Raw genomic sequence first — 19,054 nt, 5'->3', positions numbered from 1 at the left:
ACCCAGCTGCCACAGGGTCTCCTATACCTCTCCTGCCTCCTTCCCAGCTGTGCTCCACGCACCAACCTTTCTCCAGACATGGAAGGGGCTTGTGGCCTTCTCCTTCCCCTAGTAAAGAGTCCAGGTCCACCTTCCCCTCCCCACCAGGCTCTCCCACAGCACCTCTCCACTGGTGTCTGGGGATGAGAGGCCTGGAGCAAAAGACCCACAGAATTGCATTAGTGCAAGCCTGGCAAACACCTGGAATCAGGGGACATAGTAGGTTTTGTGCTTGCAGTGAGCCTGGAGAAAAAGGAGCCTGGCCCAAAAGGAACCAGCCTCAGAGGATGAAAGGACAGATAAGTATCTCCTGGGTAAGGAAGGGGTTTCTCCTTCCAACATGACCCACTGGAGAGTCCCCTTTCTGTGAAGTGGGATCCAGGTGGCAGCTTCCCCCATCCCCAAAAATGAGCTGGGATCTACTCTAGCATGGCTGCTCTGGTGTTCGAGAATCGGTTCCTCTCACCCACCAAGTCAATGTGGGATGGCCACTTTCTGACACAGTCCCTCAGACCTGCTTGGGTGTTTGGGAGGAGGCACCGTCCTTTCCAAAGCCAGCATCAGAGACCTGCTCTGTCTCAGAGACCTGATCTGTCAGCAAGCATGAGGTAAGCCACCCACTCCCACCAGCAAACATACCACTCCTCTGAACTACCTGGTCTCCAACACCGGAGACGGCAGAGTCCCAAGAGGCATTGTACATTACGCTGCTGTTCCACCCTCCCAGACATACACAGTAAGTCACTCTGTTGAATGGAGAACCCAGGAAAGTAGTATGTTCCCATGGGCCGGTGGCGGGAGTAGCTCTGTGTTATGGCATGGAAAGACAGGAGTCTGTTCCCTGGAATAAGCGAGTGTTTAACAGGAAGCAAAGAAGCCTCCCCCATTCTATACACCTTGTCACAGCCTCACAAACACTCAGGTGCTGTTTGATTATAGGTCATCAGATCACAAGTTCCCCAAACCAGCACCACTCTTTATGTTGCAACCCAGCCTGGCAACAATGGCCCAAACAGAATCACAGCCCTTCCATCGGCTCAGCTGAGAACAAGAAAGGTGAACCAGCATGCTCACTGCACCCAATGATGAGGCTGTCTCTGAAATGACATCAAACCTGCTCCGTTAGTAAGTGTGGGAAGGTCCCTGAGGTCCCTGAGGAGCACGGCTCCAGGAGCAGATTTGGTCACTGGCAGATGAGACCTCGCATACTCCTCCTGCTCCCCCGCAGGACTGTAAGATCAACCTGTCTCATTCTGAAGTCTTTTGGGGTTCCCAGTGCTGGAGGGATGGGAGGGGCTGACTCCATTAGGGAAACAGTCAGATAGATGTGCCCTGCATGGCATGGGGTCCCTAAGCAAACACACAGCCACCACCAGACTGGAAGCAAAGCAAAGAAACTGAGGGGCCATTCAGAAGCCATTCAGCCTCACAATCTGACCCACCTCCAACAGTCCCCACTGGCTGGGAAATCTCCCTTGGAGTGGAGAGTCAGAGGCCGGGTCACACGCGAGGAAGCTGGACCCTTCATTCAAATCTCTAATCACAACTCCTCCAGGGAGCTGCAAAGCACGCAAATGGTGCAGATTTACAGCTGCCCCAAGGAGAGGAAGCAGCTTGGAACCAGAGCGTAAACTTAGTCACAAGGAGCTTTTACGCCTCTTTTATCCTCCTCTCCATTGCATGCATCATTCCACTCTCCCTCTTGGCAAACACTGATCCCTTTTCTCAGCATTGCCAGTTAGCTTTGTTCTCTGCGCCAGCACCCTCAAGGGCGTCCTCAAATCCCTGTTCCCAGAGGGGTGCAGGCTGCTGCTCCAGCAAAGGCAGCCCCATACTGCAGGGGCTGACAACAGTTTAACTGGGTACAGCAGTAAAGAATAAATGCGTATTAAGATGAGCTGGTCCTTTAACTTACCCTTCCCCATGCGCATACTGCCAGCCCATTCCCAATTGCACAACTGGGAAATTAACAGGAGAGAGATGCAATTTTCCCTGCCTTCCTTGCTTATAAAACTCCAGAGGTGGGATCTGCTGAAATCCGCAGCCTGCCACATCTAGCGGTTTAAAAGCAGTACATAGAAATAACCTCTCAGTGGGAGCCAAAAATCAAAGCCTAACCCCATGGTTTTAAGTGAGCAAGTCCAATTTCCTCCTTTGTAGCTCCTGACACATGTTGGCTGCATGCCGCTTTCTTCCCTTGTTCCTGCACCAGAAGGCTCTGCACTGCAGGTCAGGGGATGATAAGGAAATGAACAGTGTAATTTCCAAGGCCTCCAAACACGGCCCTGTCAGCAGCTCTGGAGGTAGCTTACTCAACCGTGGTTAGAAGAGGGAAACCACAGTGAGAGGAGCTGGGACGAGCCAGCAGCTGCTGATACATGTTCCCCAACGCCTCCCGGAAACCTTTGGCCCTGCCTGCCTGGCCAGATTGGCTGGGTTTGTGAAAGCCGTTCCAACCGCCATTCCCTGAGAAGAGAGCAGAGATCTACACAAAGCAGAGAGTGGGAAATGGCTCAGACTGAAAAATCTTGGTCCCCAGTCCCCCAGAAGCACAGCCCCACTCCCCAAGCACAGCTCCAGGGACAAAAACAGCCTGGGGAACTCAAAATAGGGCTTTCACTCCTATCAGGGAGGCCATCACATTTGTCTACATTTTTGGTAGATCAGGCCTATCACTTAATAACCCATCAGCAGGGTGAGCAAGTTCCCCCAACCACCACCAGTAGCTCCAAGCCCACAGGCATAACTAAGAAACCCCAAATGTTTATAAGGCCAATCTCCTCTCCCCCTGGGGACAAAGACGCACTCCGAAGTCACCATGAGAACAGATCTTCTGGGCGCAAGCATGTGCCCTTAAACCACTGTGAACAAGCATCCCGCAGCCAGAGGGGACTGCCCTTCAGCCACAACAAACCCACTGTGACATGCCAGTGCACACGTCCAATGAGGGGAAATATTCAAGAGAGTTGAGGTTCAAGTTTCCAAGGGGCTTGTTAAACTGAGAGCTGCATGTGTCCCCTAACAGAGCAGCCCGTGAGTCACTGCCCATCACGTGACAAGGCTGCTTGTGCCAACAGGTTTCAAAGTCTCAGTCAACATTACGAGCAGGGGGTACCTCATTCAAACTGCTGGTGGATGCTGGCAAGAGAGCATCCCAAACTCAAAGGGCCCACTCCATCCTCCACTCGGGGTTTCTGCAGGAGACTCAGCACACAGCCTGATTCAATGCAGGCCGAGCTACAAATTCCCTAACTTTAATCTGCTTAACCTGGTCCCTCAAAGGTACACCGGACCCTCGCTAGAACGCAGGATTTGGGATCCATGCCAAGTACCGCGTTATAGCAGGGACCGCGTTAAAATGAAATTACTGTATACAGTAAATATCACATCCATAAAGTATAGAAAACCTTAGAAAATAAACTACTTGAAGGAAACAATAAATGAGAAAAAAAGTGCTGCTTTATTAGAGATTTAATGTCGACATTACAATAAATTAGTCTAGTTTTGCTTAAAAAAGTCAGTGAGTTGCTTTTGCTTCTTGCTCCTGCGCCGCTACCGCTTAGCAAACTGCAAAGGGCTACATAGCTGCGTAATTTTTTATAGGCTCAACGTCTTGCGCCTCAAACCATCTCAAAGCAGTCTCTAAGCCAGCTATGGTTGCAGCTGACGTTGGAACGACGTCCACTTCATCTTCCTCTCCTTCTTCCACGGCGAAGGCCGATTCTTCAGCTTATGGAATGTTGTTTGGTTGTACTGCCTGAAGAATTTGGTCATCCGTTACACTTTCAGCAATGGGACAAAATTCTTCTGCTTCATCATCGCCTCTTATCCAGGACTCGGTATTTAGTGGCAGAGCAGTTACCCCGAGCCCGGACAGTTGCTGGCACAGCTCCTGCATCCACTCCATGTCTGTTCTTCCAACTTTCTCCTCTGTAAATCCCAAGAAGTCGAATTCCTCGTCAGACTATGATCTGCTTTCTTCATTTTCTTCCAGGAGCGGGTGGCCAAACTCCCCCCTCAGTCCCACCATCCAACAGCGGTTTATCGTTTCAGCGTGTGATAAATTCCAGGAATCGCCGCCAATGTAAAAGAAGTCTTTTATAGTCAACTTCTTCAGAAAATCGGTGACAGACAACTCGCCTTCTATCACTTGTCGTACCAAGTTCCGTCGATAGCTTGATCAAGCGGCTGGATTTTGGAAGTCGTGTTTTTAGGTAAGTATTCAACCCGTATTTTACCATCACAGGTTCTGAGTCTTTCGGCCGGAGGATGCGCTGGACAGTTGTCTAACAAAAGAATGGCCTTTTCTTCTAAGCGTTTTGCCCACAAATGCTTTCGCACAGAAGGGACAAATTAGGTGAAGAACCATTGTTCAAAAATCTCTCGCCATCCAGGAATTTTTAGAGTTTTTGTACGAAAACGGCAGGCAATTCACATTTATGTGATGAAAGCACCGAGGTATGCAACACTTTCCAAAGCACAATGGTTTTAATTTATGCTTGCCTGTTGCATTCACACAAAACAATAAAGTAAGGCGATCTTTTGCCTGTTTATATCCTTCTTTCTTACGTTCATCTGTTCTGACAGCCAGGGTTTTATCGGGCAACATTTTATAATAAATTCCTGTTTCGTCTGCATTGTAAACCTGTTCCTCCGAGTAACCCTCTGCCTGTAAAATTTCCCTCAGCTTCAAAGGGTACAATTGCGCTGCCGTGGCGTCAGCAGAGCGTTTTTCTCCCGAAACCGCAATCTGAGAGATTCCGTGTCTTTTCTGAAATTGCCATAGCCAACCCGAACTCGCCTTAAAATTGCTGCATTTGCCATTAAGTTCCAGGTCAAATTTTTCCACTTGCATAGCTATAAGCGAATCAGAGATCGGAATGCCTTTCTGCTGTTCTTGCACAAACCACGTGGACACCGCAGAACCAAGATAGGCATCATTCACTAAAGAGGCTCGTTTTCTTTGAAAGCCATGCTTTTCATCCAGGTTATGAATGTAAATTCCGAGCTTGTCAGCATTCTTTAGCCATCCACAAAAGGTGGACTCGTTAATGCCAATATCGCAGCTAATCTTTGCCTGGGTTTCGCCATTTCTAAGTTGTTCGATAGCGTCCAATTTCTCCTGCACCGAGTAAGCCTTCCTTTTGCCCAACATTTTTGACATCTTTCTAAAGATTAATACTGTACCTGTAAATTTGTATTCATTACATCTGTATGGCGTTCTAGGCCTAGAGCAATCGTCTTAGGGCTTGTCTACAGTACCGCAGGGGGTCGATCTAAGATACGCATCTTCAGCTACATGAATAGCTGACGCTCTCCCGTCAACTGCACTTGCGCTCCTCATTCTGGTGGAGTACTAGAGTCGACAGGAGAGCGCTCAGCGGTTGATTTATCTCGTCTATACTCAAAAGAATTGTACTGTCAGTACTTAAATTTGGGATCCATGGCTGCGACTGCGTTATAATTCAAATTTGAATTATATAGACGCGCGTTCTAGCGAGGGTCCGGTGTATATTAACGAGCACGGGGCAGTCATGCTTTGTTCTGTTTTTGTCTTGGTTTTGCATTACATAGGGCAATTTGCAAAGCACATAGAAAAACTCAAGATTCCAAAGCCAAAGGGACCGTTGTGATGACCTAGTCGGACCTCCTGTATAGAACAAGCCAGAGAACGTCCTCTAAATAATTTTTAGGGACCATCTTTTAGCAAAAGAGCCAAGTCTTGATTTAAAAATTGCCAGTGATAGAGAATTCACTATGACCCTTGGTAAATTGTTCCAGTCGTTAATTACTCATTTCCAGTTTGAATTTGAATTCAACTTCCAGCCACTGGATCATGTTAGACCTTTCTCTGCTAGACTAAGAGCCCATTGTAAAATATTTGCTCCCCATGTGGGTACTTACAGACTGTGATTAAGTCACCCCTTCACCTTTCCTTTGCTACACTAAATAGGTTGAACTCTCAGTCTATCACTATCAGGCAGGTTTTCCAATCCTTTAATCATTCTCCTGTCTCTTCTCTGAATCTTCTCCAATTTATCAAAATCCTTCTTGAATTGTGGACACCACAACTGGACACAGGATTCCAGCGGCGGTTGCACCAGTGCCAAATACAGAGGTACAATAACCTCTCTGCTCCTACTCAAGGTTTCCCCATTTATGCATCCCAGGATCACATTAGCCCTTTTGGCCACAGTGTCATGCTGGGAGCTCATGTTCAGCAGCTTATCCACCATGACTCCAAAATCTTTTTCAGAGTCCTTGCTTCTTAGGAGAGAGCTCCCATACTGCAAGTGTGGCCTGCAGTCTCTGTTCCCGGATGTATACATTTGGCTCTATTCAAATGCATATTGTTTGCTTGTGCACAGTTTACCAAACGATCCAGACTGCTCTGTATCAGTGACCTGTCCTCTTTATTATTTACCACTCCTCCAATTTGTGTGTCATTTGCCAACTTTATCAGCGCTGATTTCAGGTTTTCTTCCAGTTCAGTGATAAATGTTCAATAGCATAGGGCCAAGAACTGATCCCTGCAGGACCCCAACAGAAAAACATCCACTCAATGATGATTTCCTGTTTACAGTTACATTTTGAAACCTATCAGCCAGTTTTTAGTCCATTTAACATATGCCATGTTAATTTTATATCAGTGTAATTTTTTAATCAGAATGTCATGAGATACCAGTGAAATGCCTTGGAGAAGTTAAGTATATCACATCAACGCTATACTGCAGCATTGTTACTAAGTAAATTCAGAGCTAGATGGACTGAGCAAGACCAGAGCATGGCTAACAGCCCTTAGAAATGCTCTTTTAATATAAAGATGCCTCAGGAACAAGAAGCTAAACATGAGTGCATTCCGGAGCGCTTTCTGGAATCCACAGGATATGCAACCAGCCCAGCTAGCTACAGAGTACCCACAAAGACACAGCAGCCTCCAGGACTCAGAGCAGAACAGACACAGATGAGGAGCCGCAGCCTAGTACTCGGCAGGATAGAGAACCCATTTGCTTCTTTTGTTACCAGCCTGGTTCTCCGGGGAGCGGTGGGGATTGGAGCAGAGAAGCCATTTGAACCATCCCAAACTCAAGCGCAGTTCAGAGGAATAACTAGCCCACCACACGCAGTGGAACATCAAGTCCTGCCGGTGACATACAGACGGGGAGGGGGAGTTGGCTGGAATAGGGAACCTGGAAACTCTTATTGAGAGGTATTTGACTGTTACGATGCTTTCCTGCCACTGCTGTCAGCTAGTGAAGGAGAGCAGGGCAGGTCTCAAGGGCACCAGGAGACACCCAGAGGATGGTGAGTAGTTGAAGACTGCTGATATATAGCAGCAGAAAGGGCCAAGGCAGGAGTGGCCTTCACCTGCTGATAGGATGAGCTGAGGGACCACCAGACAACTCCACAGCCTTCTGCACTATGCTGCTTCCTTGGAAGTGATTAGCGGTGCTTCTCTTATCTGATCATGGGAGTTAAAGCACCAGCAGTCCACGTTGCTAATAAAACCGGTACCAATGGTGGGAATTTTTAGGGGAGGAAGTCTGGGAAAGAGACTAGGATTTGGGATTCTTGCTCTTTTCCAGTCTCAGTCAGTGCCTGTCCACATTAGAGCTCATGCAATATTTTCAATCGGGTCCAGCAAGCTCAGTAGTGACAGAGCTGCATCTGCATCCACATTTGGCACCTTCTGACAAATGTACGAGACACCATGCTATGGATTTCTGGGGCAAGAGCTTATCTACAGAAACATTTCTGTGAGCACCGCTGCTAATATCTGTGCTACATCCTCCTTTAAAATGGCTACTCCTGGCAGTGTAGACAGGAACAAAGCTTTACAGCTGTGTTCAGGATCCACCTTTTCTGCCTGTGTGTATATTTTAGAAGGAAAAGCTGCCTGTATCAGAGCAGCTGCCTGCGACCGCCAGTTCAACAAACAGAAGTCCTGGTGTAGACTGGGCATGGCTCAAGAAGCCTGCTCCAAGCTAGCTTCTTAACACCACTGCAGCTAACCATCTAATGCTAATATTGCCAGCCCATTCCCAACTGCACAACTGGGAAATTCACCCAACAGAGATACGTCCCCTCCCGTGCACCCCTGCTAGCTGGTCCTGGAACATGGGCACTCAGCTTCCCACCCCAGCCCCTGAACACGGAAAAGCCCCATGCCGGCAAGAGGGAATCGTGTGATGGCACAGCTGAGCCTCAGCCATGTGTTCAAATGGCTGACGTATTATAGGCCTTGCCTACTCCAACTTCTCCCACACTGTAAGATTTCCCCATCCCTTCAGTATCAGCAATGGTGGGAACCCTGGGGGGAGAAGGCTAGTGCAGATGCCACCTGAGCACTGACAGCATGGGGCTCACCTGTGGGGGGGGCACATCCATCTGCAGCCCCCTAACCACAGGCCTTGAAGGGAAGGGTGATGAGCCCCCGCCCCGCGCCTATACACACACCACACACAATACGGAGAGGGGTTTTCTCTAGCGCTGACTTCCCAGTCGCTGATGTTTGCCTTTTCTTAGGTTGCAGCAGCATCACATCTGGCCACTCATCCTGCTCAACAAGCTCTCAATCAAAACAAAGCCGGGGCAGCAGCCCAGAGCTCGGAGGCGCTTTTGTTTAAGGCTCAATATCCCCTCCCTCCCCATCCCCCGTGCCAAGAGGGGAGCAGAAGGAAGGAGGCAGCTCCAGAGGGCTGCGCTGACAATGGCAGCAGGCAGCATCTGCTGGGGTGCGCCTCACCCTCCCACTTGGGCTCCGTGCAGACAGAACAGCGAGCTCTGCACTGGAGCAGCCACCAGCCACGGCAGCAGGGGCAGAGAGAAAGTGGCAAGGGGCTGCCATGGATAGAGCGATGAGCAAAAGGAGGGCAGAGGGAGCAGCGCCACACAGACATCTGTCATTCACTGTCCTTCCCAGCCCCCAGCCCAGCACAGGGAGCCATCCCCAGTGACTGGGGGGGCAGCTCACCCGGCAAACAACCTCTCAGAGCCTGCAGGCCATTTCTCACCGTGCACAGCCATTCTGTAAACCCTCTCCCCAAGAACAACCATGTTTTTCCCAAGCTGCCCAGGCCTCCCCAGGAACTCTGGCTGTTGCCCAGGCAGAGCACACCATAACAGCACACCATACCCCAACCCTGTCTAGGCTGTGCACATTCAGGCCCCTCCTTCACAGGAGAAAAAACAAAGGTCCCACATTGACAGCTCGTAGGGACACACAGGACGCTGGGAGAGCACCCCTGGGCCCATTTGATCTTGCACAGTGGGCAATATAACATTCCCAAGCCTGCCCCTGCCATGCAGGGAGCTGCACAGGGGTCCGGCAGGAACACGTACCCGTTACTGCTACACACCCTCCCCCCTCAGTCGGTTCTGCTCTCCACTCGGTCTCCACAGAGTCTGACACTGATTTGGAACAAGCCCTTTTACTGCAAAACTTTGCAGCTTTTGAGGACACCAGTTCCTGAGGCCCTGCTAATCCATCACAGGCACGCTCCCTTCTCTCAGGAGAAGTCCCCCTCTCATGTTCTTCCCGTACGGCCTGCAGCCCTCTTTTCAAGGCCTTCATCGCTCATAGGACCCCCAGCCCTAGCCTTCCCCCACAGAACATGAGCCTCACCCCTGGGACCATTGCACCTGGTCCACAAGCCATGGCACCACTCCCTGGGGCTGGTGCGTGAAGTGTGTGGTTTATATGATCTATCTGCAACATGTTCAGTTTCTTCCACTGGATGTTCAGTGCCAGCACAAGCCCAGTGGTGGTGCACAGGCTTGACCACCACCACAGCAAGTGCTTGTGTGCGGCCATGTACGGTTTATGGATGTACTAGAGGGTTGCAGCAGTGGTGGTAATGTCCAAATTGTCTAGTGCAGACAAGCATCTAGAGCCAGGTCTTGGAATGGTCTTATGCCTCCAAGGAGCTGTATCAGCTCATCCTGCACTCTGCAGTAGAGATCTTGCAAGGACAAGGCCACTCATGAGCTAAACTACTTGCACATGGCAGCCAAAGGAAGCGGCTTTCCCACTGGTGTCACAGCTATCTAAGATTATACGAGCAGGACCAAGACAGCAGGATCATGGAGCTGCACAGGAAGAAAGCCCGCCATTTTCCACAGCCCCGCTTTGTGGACGGATTAGCTCCAGAGCCAGACGTGCTTGTTGCCAGGAGCAGCAACAGAATCTTAGCACCCAAGGCTGATCTGAAAGAGAAGGGGTAGTTTGTGGGCAATACCCACCCACCCCCAGCACAGCCCTGCCAGCTCACCCATGACAATCTCTACAAGCTGTCACAAGGATAGGACAATATGAAATAGCATTTAACATGGAAAACTGCCCACAGCCACAGACATATTGATGCCCACACGCTGACAATGACAACAGGTACCACTAGGCCAATGTACAAACTGTAGGCCTGGGTAGAGGGAGAACAAGGCCCCATCACCCCACCCGGCGTTGCAGGGACAGGAGCAGGACAGCTCCAGCTTCTCTGCCACACCCTGGAACAGATTCTATACGTATTAACTCTTATATATGGACATTGTCTCCCTTGCTACAACTGATGTAATTATAGAGAAATCAATTTATACATCAGCTGCTGGGACCAGCTCAACACAGGCACAGAGCGAGCCTGCACAGAGCACCCCCGGCCAATCGGGCAGCTTAGAGAGCCAGTCCGTCTGCCCTGCTCAGCTGGGAGCTACAGGAAGAATGGAGAGCGCAGGGCCTGACACCCAAACACCACAAGCCAAAGCCACCACAAGCTGGCATACCTTGTTACCAATTAACCAAGCTCATCCGGGGGAGGAGCAGAGATCAGAGCAGCACAGCACCCACGTGGTACCATCAGCAGCAGAGCTCACTTAGCTCCAGACCTCAACTGCAGCCATTTTCAGAGAACAGCTCTCCAGTATCACAGGCTCTGGTGCGTTCAGGTATGCAGTTCATGGCTGTTGAGGATTGCTGGGGAGCTAGGAGCTCAAGCCACCTTCAGCCCTGCCCACAAAGGGGGAAGCAAAGAGTTGCATCCTCTTCTCATTGACAAAACACAAACTGCGTCCCCTGGCCTCCTCAGCTTGCCGCAAAGTACACCAAACCTTGACTGTCAGGAACAATCCTACACAGGACCAGTGGATGGTAAGATGCTCTTCCCTCATCTCAAACACTCATGACTCAAAGCTGTGGACTGGGGATCTGGAGAGGCCCATCTCCCAGAGGCTAAGGAAGGACAATTCTTTACCGTACAGTCCATTTTAAAGTGGCCAGAACTGGGTTCCACCCCTGGCCCAGGGAGCCATTTCATGGCCCAACGCATCTTGCTGGCAAGCAGCTTGCCCAAGATACAGCCTACATTTTGCTGTTCCCAGGTCCATCCCGTTACAACTCACCAGAACCTAGTGCAGCACACACAGCAAGTCCTATTCATTCTAGAGGCCACTGGAAGCAACTGCCTCCATCTCCTGCTGCTGAAGGGGAGCAGTCCCACTGCAGCCTACTCCTGGCAAAGCATTAGGGGCAGAACGTGTACAGAGCACCGCTCCACTGAAATGGGGAGCAGACATGGGGCTGCATACACCGCCTGCTCTCCACAGCAGTGTCCCTCCACCCCTCCTGACTAGCGACTCGCCTGCCTCTTACCTTCTCTGCTTTGACCTTTTTTGGCTGCCGGCACTCACTTTCCCCATCCTCCATCTCCGATTTAACTCCCAAAGGATTGAGCGCAGCTCCCGTGTCGATAGCTATACTCCCGAGCTGCTCGGCTGCAGCAGGTTCTGGCCCTTGGCCTGCATCGTACTGTCCCACCCTCACAGCCAGGGCGAGAGGCTGGAGCACGCTGGGCTCTTTCTCTGATGGAGCCCCCACACCCTCACTCCTTTCCTTCTTGCTCTTGGATGAGCTACCCTCCTTCTCCTTTTTGGAGCTGGCCACACTGCGAGATGCCTTGGCCGACTTCTCAGTGCCCTTTGGGATGACAGCAGCCACCAGGCCGCCCGAACTGGCGCCATCCCCAGAGCGTCCCTGAACCTCCTTCTTGCCGCTGGCCCCATCGCCGGGAGTGAACAGAGAGGTTCCTTGGGCCGGCTTGCCACTGTCCTTGCCACTCTTGCTCCTCTTGGATTTGGACTTGCCCTCCTTGCCCTGAGGGCCCGGCACCGGAGTCACAAACTTGATGTTATCAGGCAGTGTGGCCACGGCGTTGGGTGCCGGCAGCCCCACCTCTTTGGAGCCTGACATTTCCAGTTTCTGCTGGTCCTTCTCCAAGTCAGCGTCCAGGTCAATGATGAGGTTCCCTACTCCAATGTCCCACTCATCCCCACTGTCGTACGTCTCAACAGGGTTTGCGTCCACTCCCTTCCCTCCGGAAGCTCCGCTGCTCAAGGACATCTTAGAGTTCACAGCCCACCTCAAAGTTCTAGGCTCTTCCCTGCCTCCACGCCTTCTGGATCCCAGGCAGCAGCTGCAGCTATGTCCTCAGGCCTCCAGTGGTCAGGGTCTGTCCAGGTGACGGCATCATCATCGCTGAAAGGGAGAGCAAGAACAGGTGTTACATGGAGCAGCTCGGGGAAGCCTGTTTGAGTGATCTTCCTAGAACAGGTACACGCACCTTCACCACTACAGGGGCCCAACAGGTACCTGTGCCCCACCACAGACACATGGATCCTGAACTCCCCGCAACCTCTCTCTCTCACACACACACAATCACAGACACACTGAGCCTGAACTCTACACACACACACACAGGCTGTCTCTCACTCACACACACCACCACAGAGCCTGAACCCACACACACGCTGTGTCTCTCTCTCACTCACTCACACACACCCCACCACCACCAGTCACGCAAAGTCTGAACCCCCCCACCCTCTCTCTCTCACACTCACGCACGCGCAGTCTCACACAACACGTGCCCCACCACAGATACAGGAAGCCTGAATTTCCTCCCCCCGCACGCGCACACACACACACGCTGTCACTCACTCACACACACACAAACCAGACACAGGGAGCTAAACTCGCCCTCACACACGCTATCCCTCTCTCTTACACACACACACACTCACACCCACAAAATGACAGACGCAGGGGCCTGTGCTCTATTACCAGCCCATGGGAGCCCATAGGCACAGCTGCCCACACCTACCTTGTTTCACCCCAAAGAAACACTCACACGAACATACAAAATTTCTGACACTGAAGTTGACCGGAGCCCACTGCCTTGGTGGGGAACAATCTGCAACACCCCATCCCTCTAGCCCCCACCACAGACACTGCCTGGGAAAAGTGACCTGCTACATGAAACTCACCAGCCTGCCCTCTGGCTGACACAGCCCCATCACGCCATCCTGCTGGCCCCTTGCAGGGTCCAACGCGGGGCTCTTCGGAAGAGGCCCTAGCACCCTGGCTGTCCCTGTGGCAGCCGCCATCTGGCACCGCTCCCTCAATCGATACAGGCCCCGGCAGATCACAGCTCTCAGCTTCAACAAGACATTACTCACTCGCTCCCTGCTTGCCACTTCCCTCTGAATTACTGAGCACTCCCTGCACGCAGCCCTGGGATGGAGGCAGACCCTTCCCCCCTGTTCCCACCAGGGGTAGGGTTTAGGGGCCTTGATCGGAGCAGTGCGCCCCACACACACTGTGCAGCATGAGACCAGAGTCACCTACCAGGGAAGTTTAGTGCCCTGATGGGAATCCAACATCTAGCCTCAGAATGAGCACAGTGTTAAAGCCAGGTGAGAGCCATCGGGATCAGCCAGAGGGCAAACAGCAGGGACTAGCTTTCTGTCCCCAGAGCTCACCTCCAATCTCCAGTGACAGATCACAACCTGTCAGCTCACTTTAGAGCTCCCACACTTGAAAGCCACCACACAATACCCAGCACAACTGATTGATCAGGAGAGACCCAAGGCCGGAAGGGGAGTGAGGGCTTCCAGGTCAGGACTGAAGGGCATTGGCAGAACTGCAGCAGAGGTAGGGGGAGCTCAGAACTGGAATAGCAGGGGGATTGCAGGTCAGGACTGAGGGGCATGGGAAGTGCTGCATAGGAGCCCAGGGCTGAAATCAGGTCTGAGGGGTGCTGGCAGCACTGCATGCAGGAAGCTGTCACTGTACATGCCCACGCTCTGCTGCCCCCCAGTCAGACCTAGCATTCTCTCTCTCATCCTTAGAACTCCCTAAAGCCAGGGCAGACACTCAGACCTCTGGACTGCACATTTCCCTGGAAGCAATTGTGTAGCATGGGGAGAAGAAGCCCCAGAGTCACTCATGGAAAGTAGCTAGTGGCAATTGCATTACCAGACATAATTAACACATGAAACAGCATTCTTCCCAGCAGCCAGGCTCTCAGCCCCAACAAACCCCTCTCCAGGCTCTCCTGAGAAACCCTTGGCCGCCCCTCTCAATGCGGCTGCTCTCAAGTGCCATTGTCCTCCTCCTCCTCCTCCTGCTGAGCACACGGCCCACAGATCCACAGCCTTATTTCTGAGCAACACTCCAAAAGCAGGTGACTTAAAAAAATACATTCTCTTTTAAACCCTAGCAGGCAGGAGCCTGGAAAGTGGCTTCGTGGTGCGTTTTCAGAGACACAAACACTGTAAAAATGCCAAGGATTCTTTCATTAGACGGGCTGCAGCAGCCAGACCATTTTCCATCTGCTCCCCACAGCATCCCTGGCTCTGTACACCTAATAATCCACTCTCTGACAGGTCATTACAGAGATTTTTAACCCCAGGAGCCAGGGGCTAACACGCGAGCTGGAAATGAAAAGCACTGACCTCTTATTTCAATGGCAGAGAAAGTGCAGAATCAGGAGAACGCTGCATGCAGCATTGGAGTCACTAACAGCTTTCAAAAGCCGCCATGTGTGTTCCTCCCTCCCTCTTCCCTTGCCCCAGCGCCCCCACCCCCTCCGGTAATCCACTTCCCAGCTTGGAGCGTGCACAACAGTCAGCATCCTCAGCTCTAATCCACCAGCTGCTCAGGTCTACCTGCCTCTCTAGAGCCACTTTCCGGGTCCATCCCTGCCAGATAGTGCCATTTGTGCTTTGTTCCTCCAGCTGAGATCACAAACAGGCTGCTCCCTGCACAGATCAGCTTGGGGGAGGGACGGAAATGTGCAATGATCAATTCACCTCACTCCCCGCAGCCTCCCTCCAAAACAAGGAGAACCTCTTCACATCCAAAACAGCACAAAACCTCCCTGCCAGCCCCCAGCCCCAGCTCCTGGCCGCTACAGGCGCCACGTGCAGAGAATCGCCTTTGTACTACCACCCCTTGGCAATTTCTTTGTCCAGATGCACAAGGCCAATAATGAGTTTGACTGCCCAAGCTCTTAGGCCACAAAGGCCCCTCGTGGGGGTGGGATCAGCCCAAGGACTGGGGGCACGGTATCCCACGAGGGCACTTCAGAGATAACAAATATAGTAACAGACCTTTGCCCAAAAGCCTCCATTCCTCCCACATGCAGACCGCACATGCAGAGCAAGGTTTTGCTGGGTAACGATGGCTATGGGACACTATTGGTGAAATACAGACCAGCCTCCCCAACGGGGTGCCCAAAATTTACCCTACACCAATGGCCTCTTAAACAGTTTGTCCGGACTCCAAGGGATTGCACCTGATTCATGTCCAACAGACCACATAGTAGCTGTCCCCCACTCCTTTTGATACTAAGGTGCAGCCTGTAAAAACTACTAGTCCCAGCATGCAACACTCCATGTTGATGCGAGGGTAAGGCCATGTAACCAAGAGAGAGCATTGCATGCTGGGACCTATAGTTCACATGGCCATGTTACAATAAGGACAAAGCATACACAATTCCATAGCTTGCGCTTTGCTCTTGGCCACTATGATGGGATCAGAGAACTTCCTGCCTGATTCATTTCTATGCCCTCTCAACTGTATTTTTAAAGGAAAAACAGATGAGATGGAACAGGGCTTTGGCCTAGACCCGAGCAAAGAGGCCCAGCATCCGTAAATAGTCCTCGAACTCCCACCCCACCAAACAGAAAAGGGGTCCTGGAAGTCCACTAAGTCCCCAGAGAAAGCAGCCAGAGGGATGAGAAAAGGTTTGGAAAGTAAGAGATATGGAGAAAATGTTTGGAAAGTAAGAGCCTGTAGAGGAGATGCAAGAGGAGACAGGGGGTTAGAGTGCGCCATGGACAGGACAAGCAGGGACAGGCTGAAACTGCAGCAGGGAATATCGTGGAGGCAAAGTAGGAAAAGCAAAGTAACTCCAAGTGCTATCCAGGCAAGGGCCCCGCTGAAAGGGAGATGGAGACACCTCCCTCACTCGAGAAAATCTCCCCCAGCAGCCATCAGCAGGGATGTTTTAGAGCCACTGCGGGTAGGGGGGTGGGGCCAGCAACTAGACAACCTACTTCCACCCCAGGGGAGCAATTCAGCCTCAGATCCCTTTATGCTATCCTGCACCACCATCTCTTACGTACATAGAATGACTTGACAGCTAAACTAAAGCAGCCCTCTCCATCTCAGCAGGATCATTCAGTCCTAATCACACACACCCCCACAATTTCTACCCTTCAGGTTCCAACTTAACCTTAGCCATCAGATGGTAAGTGATTTGGTCCCACTCCAACAGAGCAACCCACAGATGAAGATCTGCCAGCTCATCCATGTGGCTTCCCAGCCTAAGAAGAGTATCACAGATTCAGCGCAGAGCTGGAATGAACACACATGCAGCCCCCAAAGGGTCAAGCGCTCAGTGAGACTCACAGCAGCCAAGCAACTAGGAGTCATGGGAGATTTTTCTATGGCAGCCTGCAAAAGCTGATGAGCTGGTGCCCAGCAGGGGCAGGTCTGCCCACATGAAAATGCTCTTTTTCAGGCTACACTACTCAACTCACACTGTGCCCTCTGCCTCACCCATGCAACCCAAGGGACGCTGTGAGATTGTACTAGTGTAACTGAAGGCAGGACTTCTCCCCCACCACAGAGAAAGAAGAGAAAACCCCTGAAAACAAGACAAAGCAGAGAATTTCACGGGGCACTGATCATGTCCACCCTTCACACTGTGCTGGCTGACAACTGAACCAGAGGACATAGGGAATTTCCAGCACACACATCAGGAGACACTAACACAGCCTGGCCCTGTGGACACCTTTACAGACATAGAGAATGCACCCTGTGCAGACTACAGGTCCTGGCTACAACACACGCTCTGAGGCAGAGCAAGCAGTGCATGCTGGGACCTATACTCATCACAGGCTGCACCTCCATACTCAGGAAGACTCTCATTATACTTGATTCACTGATGCCCATTATGCACAGCTCTCTGGTTCCTGGCAAGTTTCCCCCTCAGGGTACCCATCAGAAACTCTGCCTCCTCTGGGAGAAGGATAAGAGACATAAGGAAATCACAGAACCACAGAAAGCAGAGAAGAGGCTTATGCAGTTACATCTAGTCTTCCCCTCACCTCCTCCCATTGCAGGCTTGATCCCTACACAACAGAAAAGGCATGCCGTCACCTGTGAGGCTGGAAACCTGCCAACAAGGCATTTTAAGAGAGGGCCTGAAGCAGAGGTTCTTCAGGGAGACAGTTATCCAACGGGGGAATGCTGCACACACACAGTACCAGACATGAATAATTCAGCTCCATTTGGTGCTGGAACCTCCACAATCCACATCTATGCACTGGGAAGGAGCCAATGCATTAGAGACAAACCGGAAAGTTCACTTTCTGAGCTAACAGCCACTGGCAAACACACCTAGAGAAAGCTATTCAAACAGATAGAGAGCATTTCAAACACACCAGCGCCAGACGGAGACCTAGGAAACCACATTAGCCAGGGCTCTTTGTGCTGGAACATACCCCAGCGGATCCTCTGCAAATCCAAGGAGCCTGCATTCCTTCTGAGCTGTTGTAGTGGAGCAAGAGGCAGAAAAGCCTAAACAGGGAATGATTTAACGCCCAAGGGTGACAAAAACCAGGAGCAAGCTATTCCGCTGGCAGCAAGTCAGCCAGCCCACACATAAAGAGACTGTCTCCTACCCATGTGCTCGAATCTGCAGCGCTCCGGGATTAGCCTCTGGTGGCTTCCAGACATGACTGACTGCAATTTTCACCCTGATTAACTTTCAGGAATGCCCGCAACAAGGAACAGTAAAGACGACGGGAAATCTCTTGTGCGAGGTGTTTCCTCTGGTCAGACGGCTGCCACTCTACAGCAGACCAAAGTGGAGGAGGGTTTCAAATAACTGCTCGCCCTCATTGGGCCCAGTCCAAGACAGCAAACACACCCATCTGCTCCAGAGCAGCCCCCAATGATAGGAGTGGGAGGCAATCCCAGCACTGGTGGGAGGGAGGAGTGGAATCAGAAGAGCAAAATCTCAGTCAGAACGAAGTAGGAACTGCTGCTCGCTGCACGGAACAACTACCCACCCCATCCAGCCCCACGGGTGCCCAGTTTTCCAAGCGGGACAATGCAGAAATGTGAGAGGATGCGGTACTGCAGGCCCTTTCTCCCGCCATCTAGTGCTGGCAGCCAGCCTACAGCTTTCCCCATATGCTGCCTCCACACAAGATCCCTTTTTGTTTCCTTTTACGACTAAAGAAACTCAAGAGGGGACTCGCCTTCCTTTCCAGAGCTGCAGTGCTAGCTCTCTGCTCTCGACTCCTAATGCTACCTCTGTAATCCCCCAGCCTGGCTTGTTTGGGTTGGATTTTTTTTTTTTAAGTAACTCCCATGTCGTTTTTGTAGATTTTTTTATGATGTTCTTTTCTCCCCGCCCACTCTCTCCAGCGATGAAAAAAATGTTGAACAAGAGCCAGCTGGCACGCACAAGAGGAGACTGAGAAATCTGCACAAAGGAGCTTCCTCACTCACTTGCTGCTTTCAGATCAAGAACAGTGCAGGGGAGGGAGTTCTGCTCTCCCCCACACATCAGTCTGGCTGGTGCAGACAAAGGAGATTTACCATGACACCCCTGCGAGCTGCCACCCAACTAGGGTAGGTTTCCTGTATCACATTCACACAGTGGGTGTTCAAGAT

General features: G+C 51.4%; 1 protein-coding gene across 4 annotated transcripts in view; it reads right to left on the bottom strand.

Moving 5' to 3' along the window:
* ZNF609 (zinc finger protein 609) overlaps positions 1–19,054 on the bottom strand; it is a 118,708-nt gene that overhangs the window by 86,021 nt on the left and 13,633 nt on the right. Inside the window, exons 1-2 of one of the 4 annotated variants that reach the window (XM_074965948.1) lie at positions 18,055–18,213; positions 11,681–12,562 (exon numbers count right to left, since the gene is read on the bottom strand). In XM_074965948.1, the coding sequence (XP_074822049.1) occupies positions 11,681–12,427 (747 nt within the window). In that variant the 5' untranslated portion in view covers positions 12,428–12,562; positions 18,055–18,213. Of the gene's footprint in view, positions 1–11,680; positions 12,563–13,347; positions 13,592–14,817; positions 14,835–18,054; positions 18,214–19,054 lie in introns of those variants that run through there. The other 3 variants (XM_074965949.1, XM_074965946.1, XM_074965947.1) reach the window with 3 other exon arrangements.

Source organism: Natator depressus, chromosome 10, assembly GCF_965152275.1.
Source record: "Natator depressus isolate rNatDep1 chromosome 10, rNatDep2.hap1, whole genome shotgun sequence".
In the NCBI taxonomy this organism is placed as follows: Eukaryota; Metazoa; Chordata; order Testudines; family Cheloniidae; genus Natator; species Natator depressus.
Note: the sequence above shows the minus strand (reverse complement) of the source record. Positions and strands in the feature narration are given on the sequence as shown.